Source organism: Crinia signifera, chromosome 11 (assembly GCF_055691185.1).
Source record: "Crinia signifera chromosome 11, ASM5569118v1, whole genome shotgun sequence".
NCBI lineage: Eukaryota > Metazoa > Chordata > Amphibia > Anura > Myobatrachidae > Crinia > Crinia signifera.
Window position 1 is genome coordinate 16,604,660 of NC_139227.1, and position 16,070 is coordinate 16,620,729.

The 16,070-nt window shown below is 42.7% G+C and overlaps 1 protein-coding gene across 1 annotated transcript; it reads left to right on the plus strand.

Moving 5' to 3' along the window:
* The first annotated feature begins 354 nt into the window (after positions 1–354).
* LOC146045027 (inactive hydroxysteroid dehydrogenase-like protein 1) lies at positions 355–14,345 on the plus strand. Its single transcript, XM_083163726.1, has 4 exons — positions 355–514; positions 896–1,341; positions 5,048–5,275; positions 14,241–14,345. Exons 1-4 carry the CDS (start codon positions 358–360, stop codon positions 14,343–14,345), a joined length of 936 nt encoding a protein of 311 aa, XP_083019852.1. The 5' UTR covers positions 355–357.
* The last annotated feature ends 1,725 nt before the right edge of the window (positions 14,346–16,070 follow it).

Sequence of the window (16,070 nt, forward strand, 5' to 3'; positions counted from 1 at the left end):
TTGCCTAAGTATTTGCCTAAGCTGATCACTTAAGGTGGTGGTATATACACTAGCGCCCTCTACGCTCTATTTTCTTGGTTTCTGCTTTGTCTCCTGCTAACAGGGTTCTGTAGAGGCAGCTGCTTCATAACACTGGATGCGCAATTTAGGGTCAACCCCCACTCGTGTGTATATATATATATTATTGTCCAGTGGACCGGCACTCCATAAACAAATTATGCGATATCTCAGTTGCCATTTATTAAATATAAGTACATATTGTTGCTATTTCAGATGTCAAGGTTCTATGCAGCCATGGAGGTGGTGACTGCAAAACTGCCTTGTTTTCGTGATGTCATGAACACCTACTACAGTCACATGGAGATATTGGCTTTTCTAGGAACCTGGTACACGGTCCGTAAATCTCTCTGCATTCTGGGTGGTGGTTACAGCTTCATCAGACAATATATTTCCCCTTGTATCCTCAGCAAGACCAATCATCTCACGCAATATGGAGAGTGGGCCATAGTCACTGGTGAGTGCCACAAATGGATGGAACACACCATTTTGAATTCTGGTGTACAACATTTGGTATATGGCATAGTTATAGGACTTACAACCATAACAACTGTCAATAGCTTTCATTTACTTTTCATTCACATAACTTCAGTCAATGCCATGTACTTTTTTCTCCATAGCTTATACATATGACGTTATATCGGTTAGAGAACAATAGGTTGCGATCGCACAAAATCCAAATAAACTAGATGAAAATATATGTATAATTGGAAGGGCAGGTAAACAAGTTGGGTATAATAGCAAGACAAAAAATTATAGAAAGACAAAGGAGACATATCTCATAAAGCCAAATTGCCCACAATGCTTCATTATACATTTGCTTTTGTTTATGCCCCAGGAGCCACAGACGGAATTGGCAAAGCTTATGCGGAGGAGCTGGCGAGCCACGGTGTGAACATCATCTTAGTCAGCCGTAATCTAGAGAAGCTCCAGAAAGTATCAGAGGCCATCACTGATAACTATGAGGTGAAAACGCGCATCATTGTGGCTGATTTCAGCTGGGGCCGTGAGGTATATCCTGCCATTAAGGAGGGTCTGAGAGATGTGGATGTGGGGATTCTAGTGAACAATGCCGGCGTGTGCTACGAGTATCCACAATTGTTTAATGAGGTTCCGGAAGACAAACTGTGGGAGATCGTCAATGTCAACATTGCTGCAGCCATAATGATGGTTCATATAGTGCTCCCCGGCATGGTAGAGAGGAAGAGAGGAGCCATCATCAATATATCATCGGCATCATGTTACAAGCCTATTCCTCTGTTGACTACATATGGAGCCTCAAAGGTAGTTAGATCGATTTAACTAAACTTCCCACTTCCTAGGGTTCAAGATCTGACAGCTTACCAAAGCACCAATTGCACCATAGATGGAGACTACACAATCCCTGGAGTTGTCAGTTCTGCTCACTTTGCCAGTACCATGGTGACAGCGTAATATGGGTAGCAGACAGAGTTATTCTCAATTTCGAGACACCAACTTTTTCCCAATAATTCCCAGTATCTTCTGAATTAACGGTGGTGCAGCCGATGCATTGCACCGAGGCGTGCGGCAATAAAAGGGCCCACAGCCATTGACATTACTAGAACAAATTATTAGTACTAGTAATGTTCACGGCTGTGGGCCCTTGCATTGCAGTGAGCCCCGGCTCTGCCTGCTCACCTTCTCAGCGACCAAGTCCTCCAATTGCCTAGAGCAAAGCAAGGACCGTGCCGCTAAATTTGTGGACAGCCTTGTAGATAGCAAAGGCAACATTTAAAAGTAGCTCTGTCCACTAGCCTATTGGAGTTTATGGACCGCAATCCAATCACAAGCAGCCACAGTGGCCGCTCCTGATTTGCTGCCAGGCATCAAACACAGGTGCCATATTTTAATCCTGTAGTCACTTCTTCGCTGTGCTCTAATCTATGCCAGTGTAGGGCACATAAAGATTAGAGTGGGACTGGGAGTAAGGTAAGGTTGGTAGGGTTTAGAGTGGGGCTAAGAGTAAGGTAAGGGTCTATAGGGATTAGAGCGGGGCTGGGAGAAAAGTAAGGTAGGGATTAGAGTGGGGTTTCGAGTAAGGTAAGGGTAGATAGGGATTACAGTGGGGCTAGGATTAAGGTAAGGGTATATAGTGATTAGAGTGGGGCTAAGAGTAAGGTAAAGTCAGTAGGGATTAGTGTGGGGCTAGAAGTAAAGAAAGGGTAGATAGGGATAAGAGTGGGGCTGGGTGTAAAGTAAGGGTAGATAGAGATTAGAGTGGGGCTGGGAGTCGGTTAAAGTCAGTAGGTATTAGTGTGGTGCGAGGAGTAAGGTAAGAGTAGATAGGGATTAGTGTGGAGCTCAGAGTCAGGTAAGGGTAGATAGGGAGTAGAGTGGAGCTGGTAGTGAGGTAAGGGTAGGAAGGTCTGAATATTGGGGATTCAGTATACAGTAGGGATGTAGTGCAGCATTTAAGGGTATGTAGTCTGGTAAAGTCATGAAACATATCACTTGTATTGTTCGGGGCCCCCACAAATTTGTTGTCAATGGCCCCCACAAACCTTAATCCTGCCCTGTACTTATAAAATGAAAATAAAATCACATTTGATGTTTATACACTTAATTTAGATTTCTATGGAAAAAAAAAAACTATTTATTGACATTCTGGGACAATTATGCTAGATCAAGTAACAAGACTAATGGTATATTCAGGAAAATAAATGCAATGTCTTCTGGAAAAAACCCCAAAGTAGAATATATGTGGGTATTGCATAACAAAAACTATGCTATTTATAGTATGTTGGGAAATGATGAGTACAAATTAAAATGGGCTCAGCCCAGGAGGCAGAGAACCCTCAGCAGTGAAGGGGTTTATAATTTACATAGTTACATAGTAGGTGAGGTTGAATAAAGACTTGCGTCCATCTAGTTCAACCTATGTTTATAGTAGCTTATCCCTTGTTGTATAGTATGTTCTGATATTTTAAAGACAGATTATGTTACTTATTCGTACCCATGGATGTTTTTAACCAATAAATGTTTATCCAACCATATTTTAAACGTATTTATAGTGTCTGCCGACACCACTTCTTCAAGAAGAGAGTTCCAAAGTTTGACTGTTCTGACTGTAAAGAAATTTTTTCTTCAAGATGAACAAAATCTTTTTTCTTCTAATCTAAACTCGTGCCCTAGATTCCTGTCTATCAGAAAAAAAGGGTGTTTGACAGTTCCTTATATTGGCCCCTGATATATTTGTACATGTTGAGGATGTCCCCCTTAAATATCTCTTCTCTAGTGTAAATAGTCCCAGCTTGCTTAATTTCTCCTCGTAGCTTAAATTCTCCATTACCCTAATAAACTGTGTTGCTCTTCTTTGGATTTTTCCTAATTCTATGATGTCCTTTTTAGTGTGTGGCCCAGATTTGTACTCCATATTCGAGGTGCGGTCTAACCAATGATTTGTACAGAGGCATAATTACTTTTGAATCCCTAGTTTCCATGCCCTTTGTTGGCCTTTTTTGTTGCTATGTTACATTGAGCACTACACCCTAGTTTGTTGTCTATTTGGACTCCTACCTGTAGATCATTTTCGAGTACTGTATTACCCAATTCATCCCCGCTTAGGTTATAACTAGCACACTGGTTATGTCTCCCAAGGTGCATGACCTTGCATTTGTCCACATTGAACCTCATCTTCCACTTTTTTGCCCACTCATCTAGATTGTCAAGATCATTTTGAAGCATGGTGACATCTTCTGATGATGTAATAACTCTGCTCAGTTTTGTATCATCCGCAAAGACGGATACATTGCTGAGTAACCCCATCCCAATATCGTTAATAAAAATGTTAAATAAAATGGGCCCTAGAACTGAACCTTGTGGCACTCCACTTAGCACTGATATCATATTTGAAATGGCACTGTTCACGACCACTCTTTGTTCTCTATTACACAGCCAGTTCCCTACCCATCTGCAGATATTTCATTTTATTTATCAACCTCTTGTGTGGTACGGTGTCGAAGGCTTTAGCAAAATCTAGGAAAATCACATCTACAGCATTTCCATTATCAAGGTTTTTGCTAACCTCTTCATAGAAACCAAGTAGATTAGTTTGGCATGAATGATTTTTCACGAACCCATGCTGATTATTACTGAGTAATCTATGAAGGTCCAAATATTCATGGATACCATCTCTTAAAAATCCTTCAAATAGTTTACCCACTATTGATGTTAAACTAACAGGTCTGTAATTAGCGGGATCCTCCTTTTTTCCTTTTTTGAATAATGGCACTACCTCTGCTATTCTCCAGTCTTTTGGTACCTTTCCTGATGATAGTGAATTATCAAAGATATAATGTAGAGGGGAAGTTAATTCCTCCCTTAATTCCATTAGTAACCTAGGATGGATCCCATCTGGCCCAGGTATTTATTTGTTTTGATTTTGCTGAGCATCAATATTATTTCCTCGGTAGAGCAATCAATATTGAGATCTGGCTTGTTCATCCCATTTGTGGTATGTGTGCGTTCCACAGTCTGCTCTCCCTTAGTAAACACCGATGAGAAGAACTCCTTTAACAGTTCTGCTTTTCCCTTGTCCTCCGTAAAACTTTTTCCAGTGATATTGGTTAGTGGGCTTATGTTGTCCTTAATTATACGTTTACTATTTATGTATTTGAAAAACTTCTTGGGGTTAGTTTTGCTTTTAGTGACTATGCGCTCTTCATAATCCAATGCAAATTTTGTTTGATTCTTTGTAATTGGCGAACGCCTCCTCATATAAGTTATTTTTATAGAATTTTAATGCTCTTGTTTTATTGTTAATTGCTGACCTACCTTTTTTGTCTAACCATGGTGGCTTTTTATTGTATTTACCCTTATTTACTTTAGGAATGTATTTAATAGTTAATGATTCGAATACATTTTTTAGAGTATCCCACATTTCCACAGCATTTTCCCCTCATAATCATTGAATCCTGCTTTAAAATGTTACATTAAAAGTTCTTATCATCCTGTCTACTATTTCTTGCAGAGTTTCCTGGATTACTTCAGCCAGACTCTACATTATGAATACTCTCCTAAAGGAATCTTTATACAGAGCGTAATTCCCTTTTTTGTGGTTACAAATATGACTAAATTTAGCAGTTTTTTTCAGAGGAGTTCTGTGCTTGTTCCCTATGCGAAAGATTATGTGCATCAATCAGTGAGAACAATAGGGATGTCCCGGAGGACAGCCGGACACTGGTCCCATTCTATCCAGGTGAATGTACTGTATATTTGAGAAGACATCTAGAAAACATTATATTGTTATACAGTGGCGTAACTATAGCCCCGCAGCCCCCGCTGTGGCGGGGAGGCGCTGAGGGACTGTGGTCACCAGTCTGCGGGGCTATAGATACTACTAGTATGCGTCTGTGTGGCTGGGAGCGGGACATATCGGCAGTGCTGCCCCCCCTACACCTCCCACTCACCCACCCAAGTAAAGTTAAACACTCCCATTACCCCTCTGCATGCCCCCGCTGCCCTATTCAGGGTCCCGCAGCGCAGATCTTCTCCCGGCTCCATCTCCTCCTGCAGTTCTAATGAAAAATAACTATAAGAAAATGGCTGCCCCCATACAGCAGATAGTTTTTTTGGGATGCTAGCATTCTTAAAAACTGTCTGCTATTATGGGGCAGCCATTTTGTGATGGTCATTTTTCATTAGAACTGCAGGAGGAGACGGAGACGGGAGAAGATCTGCGCTGCGGGACCCTGAATGCGGCAGCGGCATGTGGAGGGTTAACTTCACTTGGGAAGGTGGGTGTGAGGGCTAGGGGGAGGGGGTCAGTGCTGCCGATATCAGCAGGGGGGCGCAAATAATCTAGTTAAGCCACTGTTGTTATATGGGAAATGGGGCTCTAGACTGACTGTAATGGGAGGTGCTAAATTTCCTAAAATTCATAATGACATGCAAAACAGGGAAGCAGGTGCACTGTACAATCATTACTGCTAACATATTTTTATATATATATATATATATATATATATATATATATATATATATATATATATATATATATATATATATATATATATATATATATATATATATATATATATATACAAAGGTAGTTAAACCAGTGCTAAGTAAATAAAACCAAAAAATTCAAGCAGTATAAACCTCTGTTGTCTGGGTGGCACAAAGAGTAGTGCCAAGAAAAGAGGTTACGCTGTTTGAGTGCACACTGTGTTTATTCTATTCATTTACTGTATTGTAGTCATGAGTATAGGGTAAAACTTAGCTTTTAATAAACTTGCTTTTAAAAAGATTTCCCCTTTGTTTTTATTCCTTTATATTCTTAGGAACAAAAGAGGATTGGGTTTTCTAGGTGAAATATAGGGTTAAAATCATATACATTTAGACATACAGATGGGTCAGGTCCCATCTTGGCAGGGGATGGCGCTGGCGTCGCCAGCCGCCATCCCCCGCCCGCGCCATGGCGATGGTGAGAAGGGGGCGCGCGCGTCCCCTTCCGACGGTGCTTCCATCCGTTCCCCCCGGGTCCCCGCCGGCTTGCCGGCGGTAACACGGGGTCCCCGCCGCCTGCCCGCACCCCCCCCTAACCCCCCCTAACCCTGTCCGTCTCCCTGAGGCGGAGACGGACAGGGTTTCCGTCGCGCTGGCGACGGAGACTGAGACGCACGTGCGTCTCAGTGTGTTCGCTGGCGTGGCTGCTGGCGGGTCGCCAGCGCGGACGTTCTGGCGACCCGCCAGCAAGGATGGGACCTGACCCATCTGTAGTGCTCATACAAGAAAATTAAATGAGAGAGTGTAGAAGAATAGAGTATTTAAAACAAAAGAATGTCAGAGCCCGTGGTCTGCTGCACTTAATTTGATTTGTTCAATATTATAGTTTTTACAGGTATTCCCTGGGTCTTATTGTGTCTGTGCACTAGTGCCTGTAATTGGCTTATGCCCAGTTACCTGTTTAAATGTATTTAGTATAGGGATATATGCTGGTATTTGTTATTGCCAATATTGTTGGCTTCTAATTCAGCATATTCCTCTTTTTAGAGATAGGTGTGTGATCGGGTTTGTTTTATTCCCTCAAAGCTTGGGGTTGTATTACTTCCTCTAGACTAATGTAGCTTTCACATCACACTTTTAAAACGGTATATTGCCGTTTTTTTGCCTTTTAAAACGTTTAAGGCTGCAGTGTGAAAGTGTCATAGTTGAAATACCATTTAAAGTTAACTGGTATTTCAACACGTTTAAAAAGCAGAGTCCTACCCATTTTAAAGCCAATTCAGAGCCGTTTTTTGTGCTGTCTGAATGGCACTGAAATGGTATTTAGTAAAAAATAAAGGTTAGAGCACTGTGATAGGCTGTCCCTTGTCTTGTGTCCCTTCCCTGAACCAGGAAATAAGCTGTGGGTAGAAACGTGTTCAGAGGTTAAACGGCTTGACTGGTGATGTGAATGGTACTTAAACGGTATTTTTAAATGGTAATCTGCTGCAATATGAACACTAGACCCGTTTAAAATACCATTTAAAATTACAGTTTTTCAAAATGTTTCAAAATGTTTTATGTGATGTGAAAGCTACATTAGAGGTTCTGTTTGCCCCAGCTAGTGGTTGTTGTATCGGGGTTTGGATACAAAGAGTTTTTGGAAAAGAGTTCTTTTTATAAAATTCTGTGTATAGTTTTTATTGGCACATATAGCCTTTGAGCTTTGATTTTAATATTTATAAGGTTGCACGATTTGTTTAGTGGGTCTATCACTGTTCACCTCGATATATATTTCCACACTGCAATGAGGGTCCCTGCCTGGATCGACAGTTGGAGCCCTGTTGCAGTTTTAAATGAAGATTTTTCGGGGTTTCCTTTCAGTGATTCTCTCATTAAAATTCCACATGCATTTATATGTTGTTCTTCATTTACACATATTATATTTAGATATTTCTTTAGCGCTTATTTATAGGTTTTGCTGGTATATTCTGTATTTGTTTTGTGGGTTTTGTTATTTTTTACCACATTGTATCATTTTAATTGCAACAAGCATCTCCTGTCTGAGTCAGTGGTTGGAGCTTTGCTACAATCTCCTGTTTAGGAGTATGTTAATTTCGATACTATTTTTCCAGATAATAATATATCCAGCAATATGATATCCTTTTATGTGCGCTTGTATTTACCCTATGCAGAGTAAATTGCAATCCCCTAATTGGGTAAGGGTTAACACTAATTCCCTGTGTATCCACACAGGTTTATTATACGTGTGTTCGCTGGCTTATATGTGAATTCCAAAACAACTTTTCCCCACTTTGTATAAGCGGCAATTTTTACTTATTATGTATGCACGTTGGTTTACTTCCATGTGCTTTCATAGATTATTTTCTCACTGTGGGTGAACAGTGCATTCTGCTCTATGTATACACGTTTATTTGTGTTAGTACATCACTTGCTTTCCCCACTTTTGGTGAGTATTGCCGCTAGTTATCCCCACACACCTTATTCTTCTAAATTCGGGTTATATACATTTCTATATCATTGTGCTTAATATCATATAGTGCAGCTAGAGGTCGGGCTCTAACAGCTCTCATAGCTGTGGTAAAGCCCCTCAGTCCTTTACCACACGCTGGCTCTGTCATACATGGGGGAGAAGTGGTATCAGTGCACATAACGTGCTCTGATACCCCTTCTCCCCCATATCGTCTGATCATACATCTGTCCCACTGTTGTTTAAAGTCATTATTAGCATTAAAAGTATATAGCGCAACTAATTATGCATCTCTATACAGAGAATATTGTTTTACATACAAGTTTTCTATTATAAATTTGTTCAGATAAGCAAATATTTATTTATATTTGCTACTAGACCAATCAAAGTCAGAAACCATTTGAAATACAATTATTGTTGGTTTTACACTAAGCGGCACTCTTTTTACAACACAGCATAGTGTAAAATCAACAACAAGACGTGCCGGCATTTGGAGGAAGGAAGCCCATGTGTATACATGGGCTTCCTTCAGTTAGTATCGACCAGGCTTTTACAGGGGTTTTTTAACCCCATGGATGCCGACATAGAAAGAAGAGGACATAATCTACACCGGATGAATGGTGAGTATAATTTTTATTTCACAGGTACCCTTTTGGATTCTACATGGACTAGTATGTCAAGTATGTCAAGACAGGGTCCACCACACAGGGAGAGTGGGAACAGTCCTGGGCTTCAGTTGTTTTTAATTGAAACAATTATTCAGTTATTGTCTGGACAGCATCAATAATGATATAGTAAGTTGTACACTATGGACTACAGGAGACTATGGGCCTTATTTTGGTTCATTCTTTCTGACAAAATCCTTCTTAGATGGACAAAACCATGTGCACTGCAGGGGGGACAGATGTAACATGTGCAGATAGAATTAGATTTGGGTGAGTAATTTTGTTTCTGTGCAGAGAAAATACTGACTGTTTTATTTTTACACTGCAATATAGATCTCACTTTGAAGTAAAACCCCACCCAAATCTAATTCTCTCTGCACAAGTAACACCTGCCCCACCTGCAGTGCACATGGTTTTGCCCATCTAAGAAGGATTTTGTCAGAAAGAATGAACCAAAATAAGGCCCTATGTGTTTTTATATTTTTTATATTTTTTATATTTTTAATTATATAGGCAAGTAGTCCTTATTGACAGTATCTCCTATTAGTCCTGTGGGCCACGAGATATAGAGAAGTGGGTCTTACTCCTGAAACAAAGGGCCTTATTCTAGTTCACTCTTTCTGACAAAATCCTTCTTAGATGGACAAAACCATGTGATGTAACTTGTGCAGAGAGAGTTAGATTTGGGTGGGGTTTTACTTCAAAGTGAGATCTATATTGCAGTGTAAAAATAAAGCAGTCAGTATTTACCCTGCACAGAAACAAAATAACTCACCCAAATCTAATTCTCTGCACATTTTACATCTGCCACCCTGCAGTGCACATGATTTTGTCCATCTAAAAAGGATTTTGTCAGAAAGGGTGAACTAGAATAAGGCCCAGAGTGCCAGGGGAAATATATATGGGTACTTGTGGAGTATCACGGCTCCCATCGTATGGCATCGTATGCCATATGTAGTGGCATACGATGGCATACGATGCGATGCGATGTTTTACCGATTATTGAGCATTTTTGCTCAAAAATCGTATGCCATCGCATGGCATCGTATGCCATATGTAGTGGCATACGATGTCATACGATGCGATACGATGTTTTACCGATTTTTGAGCATTTTTGCTCAAAAATCGTATGGCATCGCATGGCATCGTATGCCATATGTAGTGGCATACGATGCCATACGATGGCATCCGATGCGATGCGATGGCACCCGATTTTGCACTGAAATGCATCAGAATGCATTGAAATGTGTATTAAAGTAGTGAAATGCCCCCAAATGCCATTTTTCATAGTGCACCACCCCCACTATCAACGTCAACCCGAAGCGTGGCGAGCGCAGCGAGCCTGCGAGGGGCGGCGGTACGCGTCCTACGACCTTTTCATACCCCCACTATCCACGTCGGCGTGGAGTTGAGAATAGAATAGTGTGGCGAGCGCAGCGAGCCACCGAGCCCGAAGCGTGGCGAGCGCAGCGAGCCCCGCGAGGGGACGCGGATACCTGTAAAGCCCGCGAGGAGACGCGTATAGCTGTGAAGGTATCCGCGTCCCCTCGCGGGGCTCGCTGCGCTCGCCACGCTTCGGGCTCGCTGGCTCGCTGCGCTCGCCACACTATTCTATTCTCAACTCCACGCCGACGTGGAGTCGATGGCATCGATGGCATACGATGCCATGCGATGTTTTACCGATTTTTCACCATTTTTGCTCAAAAATCGGTAAAACATCGTATCGCATCATATGACATCGTATGCCACTACATATGGCATACGATGTTATCCGATGTTTTACCGATTTTTCACCATTTTTGCTCAAAAATCGGTAAAACATCGTATCGCATCGCATGACATCGTATGCCACTACATATGGCATACGATGTTATCCGATGTTTTACCGATTTTTGACCATTTTTGCTCAAAAATCGGTAAAACATCGTATCGCATCGTATGACATCGTATGCCACTACATATGGCATACGATGTTATGCGATGGCATACGATTTTTGAGCTAAAATAGTCAAAAATCTGTAAAACATCGCATCGCATCGTATGCCATCGTATGCCACATGCGATGCAATGCGATGCGATTTTTAGCATACGATCTGCATACGATGCAGGTCGTGGGAGCCGTGATACTCCACAAGTACCTATATATGTAATTCCAGTTCTTTCTTATCGCCACCTAGTGGTTAAATAGAAACAGAGCAGGAAGAGGTAAGTGTATATCCCTGCAGACTGATTTTGGCACGGTAACTGTTTCTGTAAACCCTGTCTAGATTGGCAAATCCAATCCTAGCAGCAGAACAGGTTAATCCGTGCAACAGGTGCAGATGAGGATATGGAAAAAAGAAGGTAATGTGTATCCACGTTAAAGTGAGAGCCCCCTGGTTAGCCACGGCCCTTGCAAGGTGGGTAGTCACAGTCGCAGATTAGTGTGCCTTGATAGTGATATAGGGCCTTATTCTGGTTGGAGCGGCCGGGCCGTACGCGGACGTCCCGGTGTTTTTTATGATCTGCGCATGCGTACATTCGCTAATGCGCAGGCGCGACCACTCCACAACGCTTACGGACGGGTCTCTACGTGCGAAAAAACCTATACGCGAGTGTACGGGCATAGGGGCGTGAAGAGGGGAGCGGCCGAAATAATGAGGGAAAATGGGCGTAAATATGGGCGTACACGGGGGTGTGCACCAAAAATGAGCGGTGCTACTACCGCACGATCGCCTACAGCACCGTTCATTTCGGACACAAAACAGGCGGCCGCCAACCGCCATCTCAAACCACCCCTACAGATACCGCATGCCAGCGTGCGCCTGGGTTTGCTAATTTACGCTGCTTACTACCAAACACATACACCTGAATGTAATAACCAATGCTGCAGTCTATTAAGTCCAAACCATGATTTCACTACCTGCAAGCCACACACAGCACTCAAACACATTGGAAGCTTATCTTTCTATACTTCTCTACATTTAAAGGTTTGTTTAATTTAAGGTAAGAATCTTTTTAAGACCTGCTTATATATGCTAAGGTAGGTATTTGTTAAACAGTTAGACACATTCACTACGTGCTTTCATAGACTTTACACAGTAGCACACTCAATCTACACATGTCGACATGTGTCAACGTGTTCACTCTAATACAAACATAGGTTTTGTATTTATGATACAATAACATAAACCACATCTAACACCTACAAAGGATGTTTCAGCAATGTTTTAAGCCCATGCCCACTATTTTGCACATTAATTAATTCAATCAATTAATCAATTGTCAGAATTCTAGTTGAAAGGCAAGATTTGCAGGTCCATATATGTGAAGGGTATGCCAGCGTACACGGACGTACGCTCACTCTCACGAGCGGTGACATAAGCTGAGTTTTCCATTGAAAACAATAGGGAGCCGTCTGTGCAAGCTGGCGTACGCTCAGATCTCCGCAAGAAGTCGGTGGGAAGACGGACGAAAGACGTCCGCGTACGTTGCCGTACGCTCAGTTGTACGCCAGTTGTCGGAGTGTAAGGGCTGGGCCGGCCGCGTACGTTGCCGTACGCTCAGTTGTACGCCACTCCCCTTATACGTTGTTACTGCCCGTACGTAAGCGGCTGATTTGTGGGTGGACTTAACCCCAACGGCCGCGTACGGCTAGCGTACGTTAATAGCGAACGTACGCACGTTTGGCCGCTACGATCAGAATAACCTCCCCAGTGTGGCATGAGAAAGAAAGACCAGACTGTACAGGTTAGTGGAAAGGCTGTTTTCTCCCATATGCTAAAAGCAGTGATGGGCAATGAGCGGTATTGTTCACCCACAGAATCTCCAGAATAATAAAGTGGTTAAATGGAAACAGTATGTATTATAAAAAGTATATATTTTTTATAATGGCAGCTAGTGCTAAGTATAGGTAGTTATGAGCTGGAAAGACAATTGTACATTTTCTATACCAAGGCACTCAGAAAACAGATTCATTGTGGATAAACCATATTTCTAATCAAAAAACAATTCTCTATACTTAATCAAGTGGTACTTGTGCCCAGGGCCAGCGCCACCACTAGGCAGGTCTAGGCATTTGCCTAGGGCGCCGGCCACTGTAGGACGGCAGTTTTCCCCTCGCCCCTCGTGCAAAGGGGGTCCATGCTGGCTTCTGACAGAAGCGTGCAGTGGTGTCCTTGCTGCGCGGTTACCTCCTGTGGCGCTGAGTATAAAGCTTAAGCTGGCGGCGGTGGGGGGTCCCTTCAGTGAATAAGAAATAACTAGCGCTATGCGGCGGCACAGAAAGCACTTCTGTTTGAAAACACTGGTCGCACGGCGCACGCTGATTGGCTGAATCTCAGCCAATCAGCGTGCGCCGTGCGGCCAGTGTTTTCAAAACAGAAGCGATTCCCACGCCGCCGCATAGCGCTAGTTATTTCTTATTCACTGAAGGGACCCCCCCACCGCCGCCAGCTTTATACTCAGCGCCGCAGGAGGTACCCGCGTGGCAAGGACACCACTGCAGGGCTAGCTCCTGTCAGATGCCAGCCTGGACCCCCCTGCCCGCTCCCCAGACGGCGCAACAGGTACCCGACTCGCCTGGGGCGCTCCGGTGCCTTGCACCGGCCCTGCTTGTGCCTGAGTTATATTTCCCCTCTCCCCCTACCCCATGTAAATTTAAATGTAGATTAGCCTTATTCCCTAGTCGTAATTTTGTTCCGTTTATGACCAATTCCGGTTGTACCCAATTGTACCTGGGATCGGCTGTAATTAGTCAGTTTCCCCCACTGTATAAGTGACTGCCGAATATAAACACAAGAGCCTCATTATGTGCAATATGGGGGATATCCAAATACCCAAGGTAGTTGACTGAGAATAATTGTATTCTCTATTGCACTATCATTTTTTCCCCAGGCGAAACAAAATCCCCAATCCAGAATTCATGCGGAAACGGGGCTACAGTTGCAAAAACACACAGGTTTCAGTGAAACTTTGTGCTTTTAAGAGTAAATGTATTTTTTTAGTGGCCAATCTAATTGGAAAGTCTGTAAATGGTACTGTATGTATTATAAAATGTATTACATACTGTAGTTATCTCTGACATTTTTATTTGCCCGCAGGCTTCCTTGGTGAACTGGTTGCCTGAGTGGATTTTGGTGTCATTAATCACCTTTATTCTCAAATCGTTCCATAAGGAATACATAACAAAGAACCTAACAGCTTGAGGTGAGCAGGACCACCTTCCTTTACTCTAAATTAAGACTGATGAAGGCACCTCTACTCTAATACCATCAGAGCTGTTCCCCTACTGACCTACAATCCGCAGAAGAGGAAACAAGTACAAGTTACACACCCTGCAAAGTAATGCAGTTACAGTAATTTCTGACTGAGGTATATGTCCAAATGGTAAAAGGTTGACATGGTTTCAGGTCGAAAGGTCATTAGTTCGACAGGTTGTTAGTTCGACGGGTCATTAGTTTGACAATGTCTAGGTCGACAGTCAAAAGGTCGACACTCGCAATGCTTCGGGCACACTATTTTATTGTCCCACCACACCCTAGTGGTTGGTAGGGCATGAAATACCACCTGTCGGCACATGTCGGCTCAAAGAACAGTGAAAAACCCCATGTCGACCTTTTCACTGTCGACCTAGACACTGTCGAACTAATGACCTGTCGAACTAACGACCTAGAACCATGTCGACCTAGACCCCTGACGACCTTTTCCCATGTTGACCTAATGGTGTCGACCTAATGACTGTTGACCAAATGACCGCATCCCCTGGTGGAGGTTGGTGAGGAGATAAAAATATTAATATTCTTTACAGGTAGGCTACAGGTACCATCAGGACGGCCAGAGATGATGGCATGAGGAGAACCACAAGTGCTAGCATGTCTAGGCATCAAAAGTTGAACAAAAACAATGCGATTTTGACTTTGGACGATTTTGACTATGTATGTACGATTTCCCTTGAACCTCTCGGAGGCCAGAACCACCGATATTGACTATAGATACTGCAAGATGTTATGTACAATTTTGACTATGCTGTACTATAGATGTATATTATATCTAGTTGATTGTGCTGCCTGTACAGTCTATTTTTTCCTGTGATACCGACCCCTTAGGGGCGCACATCGGCACCGCAAGCTGTATACACCCTGTGTGATATGTATTATGTTTCCTACTAATATGGACTCTATAGTTCATCTCGGTAGTTCACATCTCACCATCTGTATGCCCCGAAAGACTCGCTGGCACCTTCAGTCATTCTGTAAAATAAATATAAAATTAAAGACAACACACAGACAATGAATTGTTCAATATTTTATTAAATTACGAATCCCTGAGTCCTTGTTTGTCATTTATTATTTAGAAATAGAAAAAAAATATGTCCTCTTTGGTCAATGTTGCATCTTTAAGCCCCATACACACTAGACAACTTTTTAAAGATATCTTCCACGTTGGCACTTCTAAGCCATATGTTAAAAACAAAATCACTTTGTGTGTATGCTCAATATAATTAACAATTTGTGATCCTGCTCATCGCTAATGACACCCCGTCATCTTATGCAGGTCAATTTTGGCCATGTAACCAGCGACCCGCATGTGCAGTGGAATCCCATGACTATCTCAGGAAATGAAAGTATATAATTGCAGATGCTGCCATTTTGAGTGTCTGTATATGTAGACAGTGACACAGGAACACAGCATATTAGGCTCCCAGTAGTGCACAGCTCGTCTCTCTCATGTAGGGGGCGGAGCTACATTACCCAGCTGGAAGTGAGAAGAAAGGAGACAGCACAGCAGGGGACGGAAGCTGACATGCTGGCTGTGTACAGTGGCAGCACAGCACCTGCAGTAGCCCAGGGAGCAGGGGAACACAGAGACTGTCTCAGGTATTACTTGCAGCTGCCTCCACCATCATAACAGCCTTCTTCTTGTGCTGGATG

Coding starts and splice junctions, on each gene's coding strand:
- LOC146045027 (XM_083163726.1), top strand. CDS start 358: ATGGAGATATTGGCTTTTCTAGGAACCTGGTACACGGTCCGTAAATCT. Junction 515..895: donor AGAGTGGGCCATAGTCACTG/GTGAGTGCCACA, acceptor TTTATGCCCCAG/GAGCCACAGACGGAATTGGC. Junction 1,342..5,047: donor CTACATATGGAGCCTCAAAG/GTAGTTAGATCG, acceptor TATTTCTTGCAG/AGTTTCCTGGATTACTTCAG.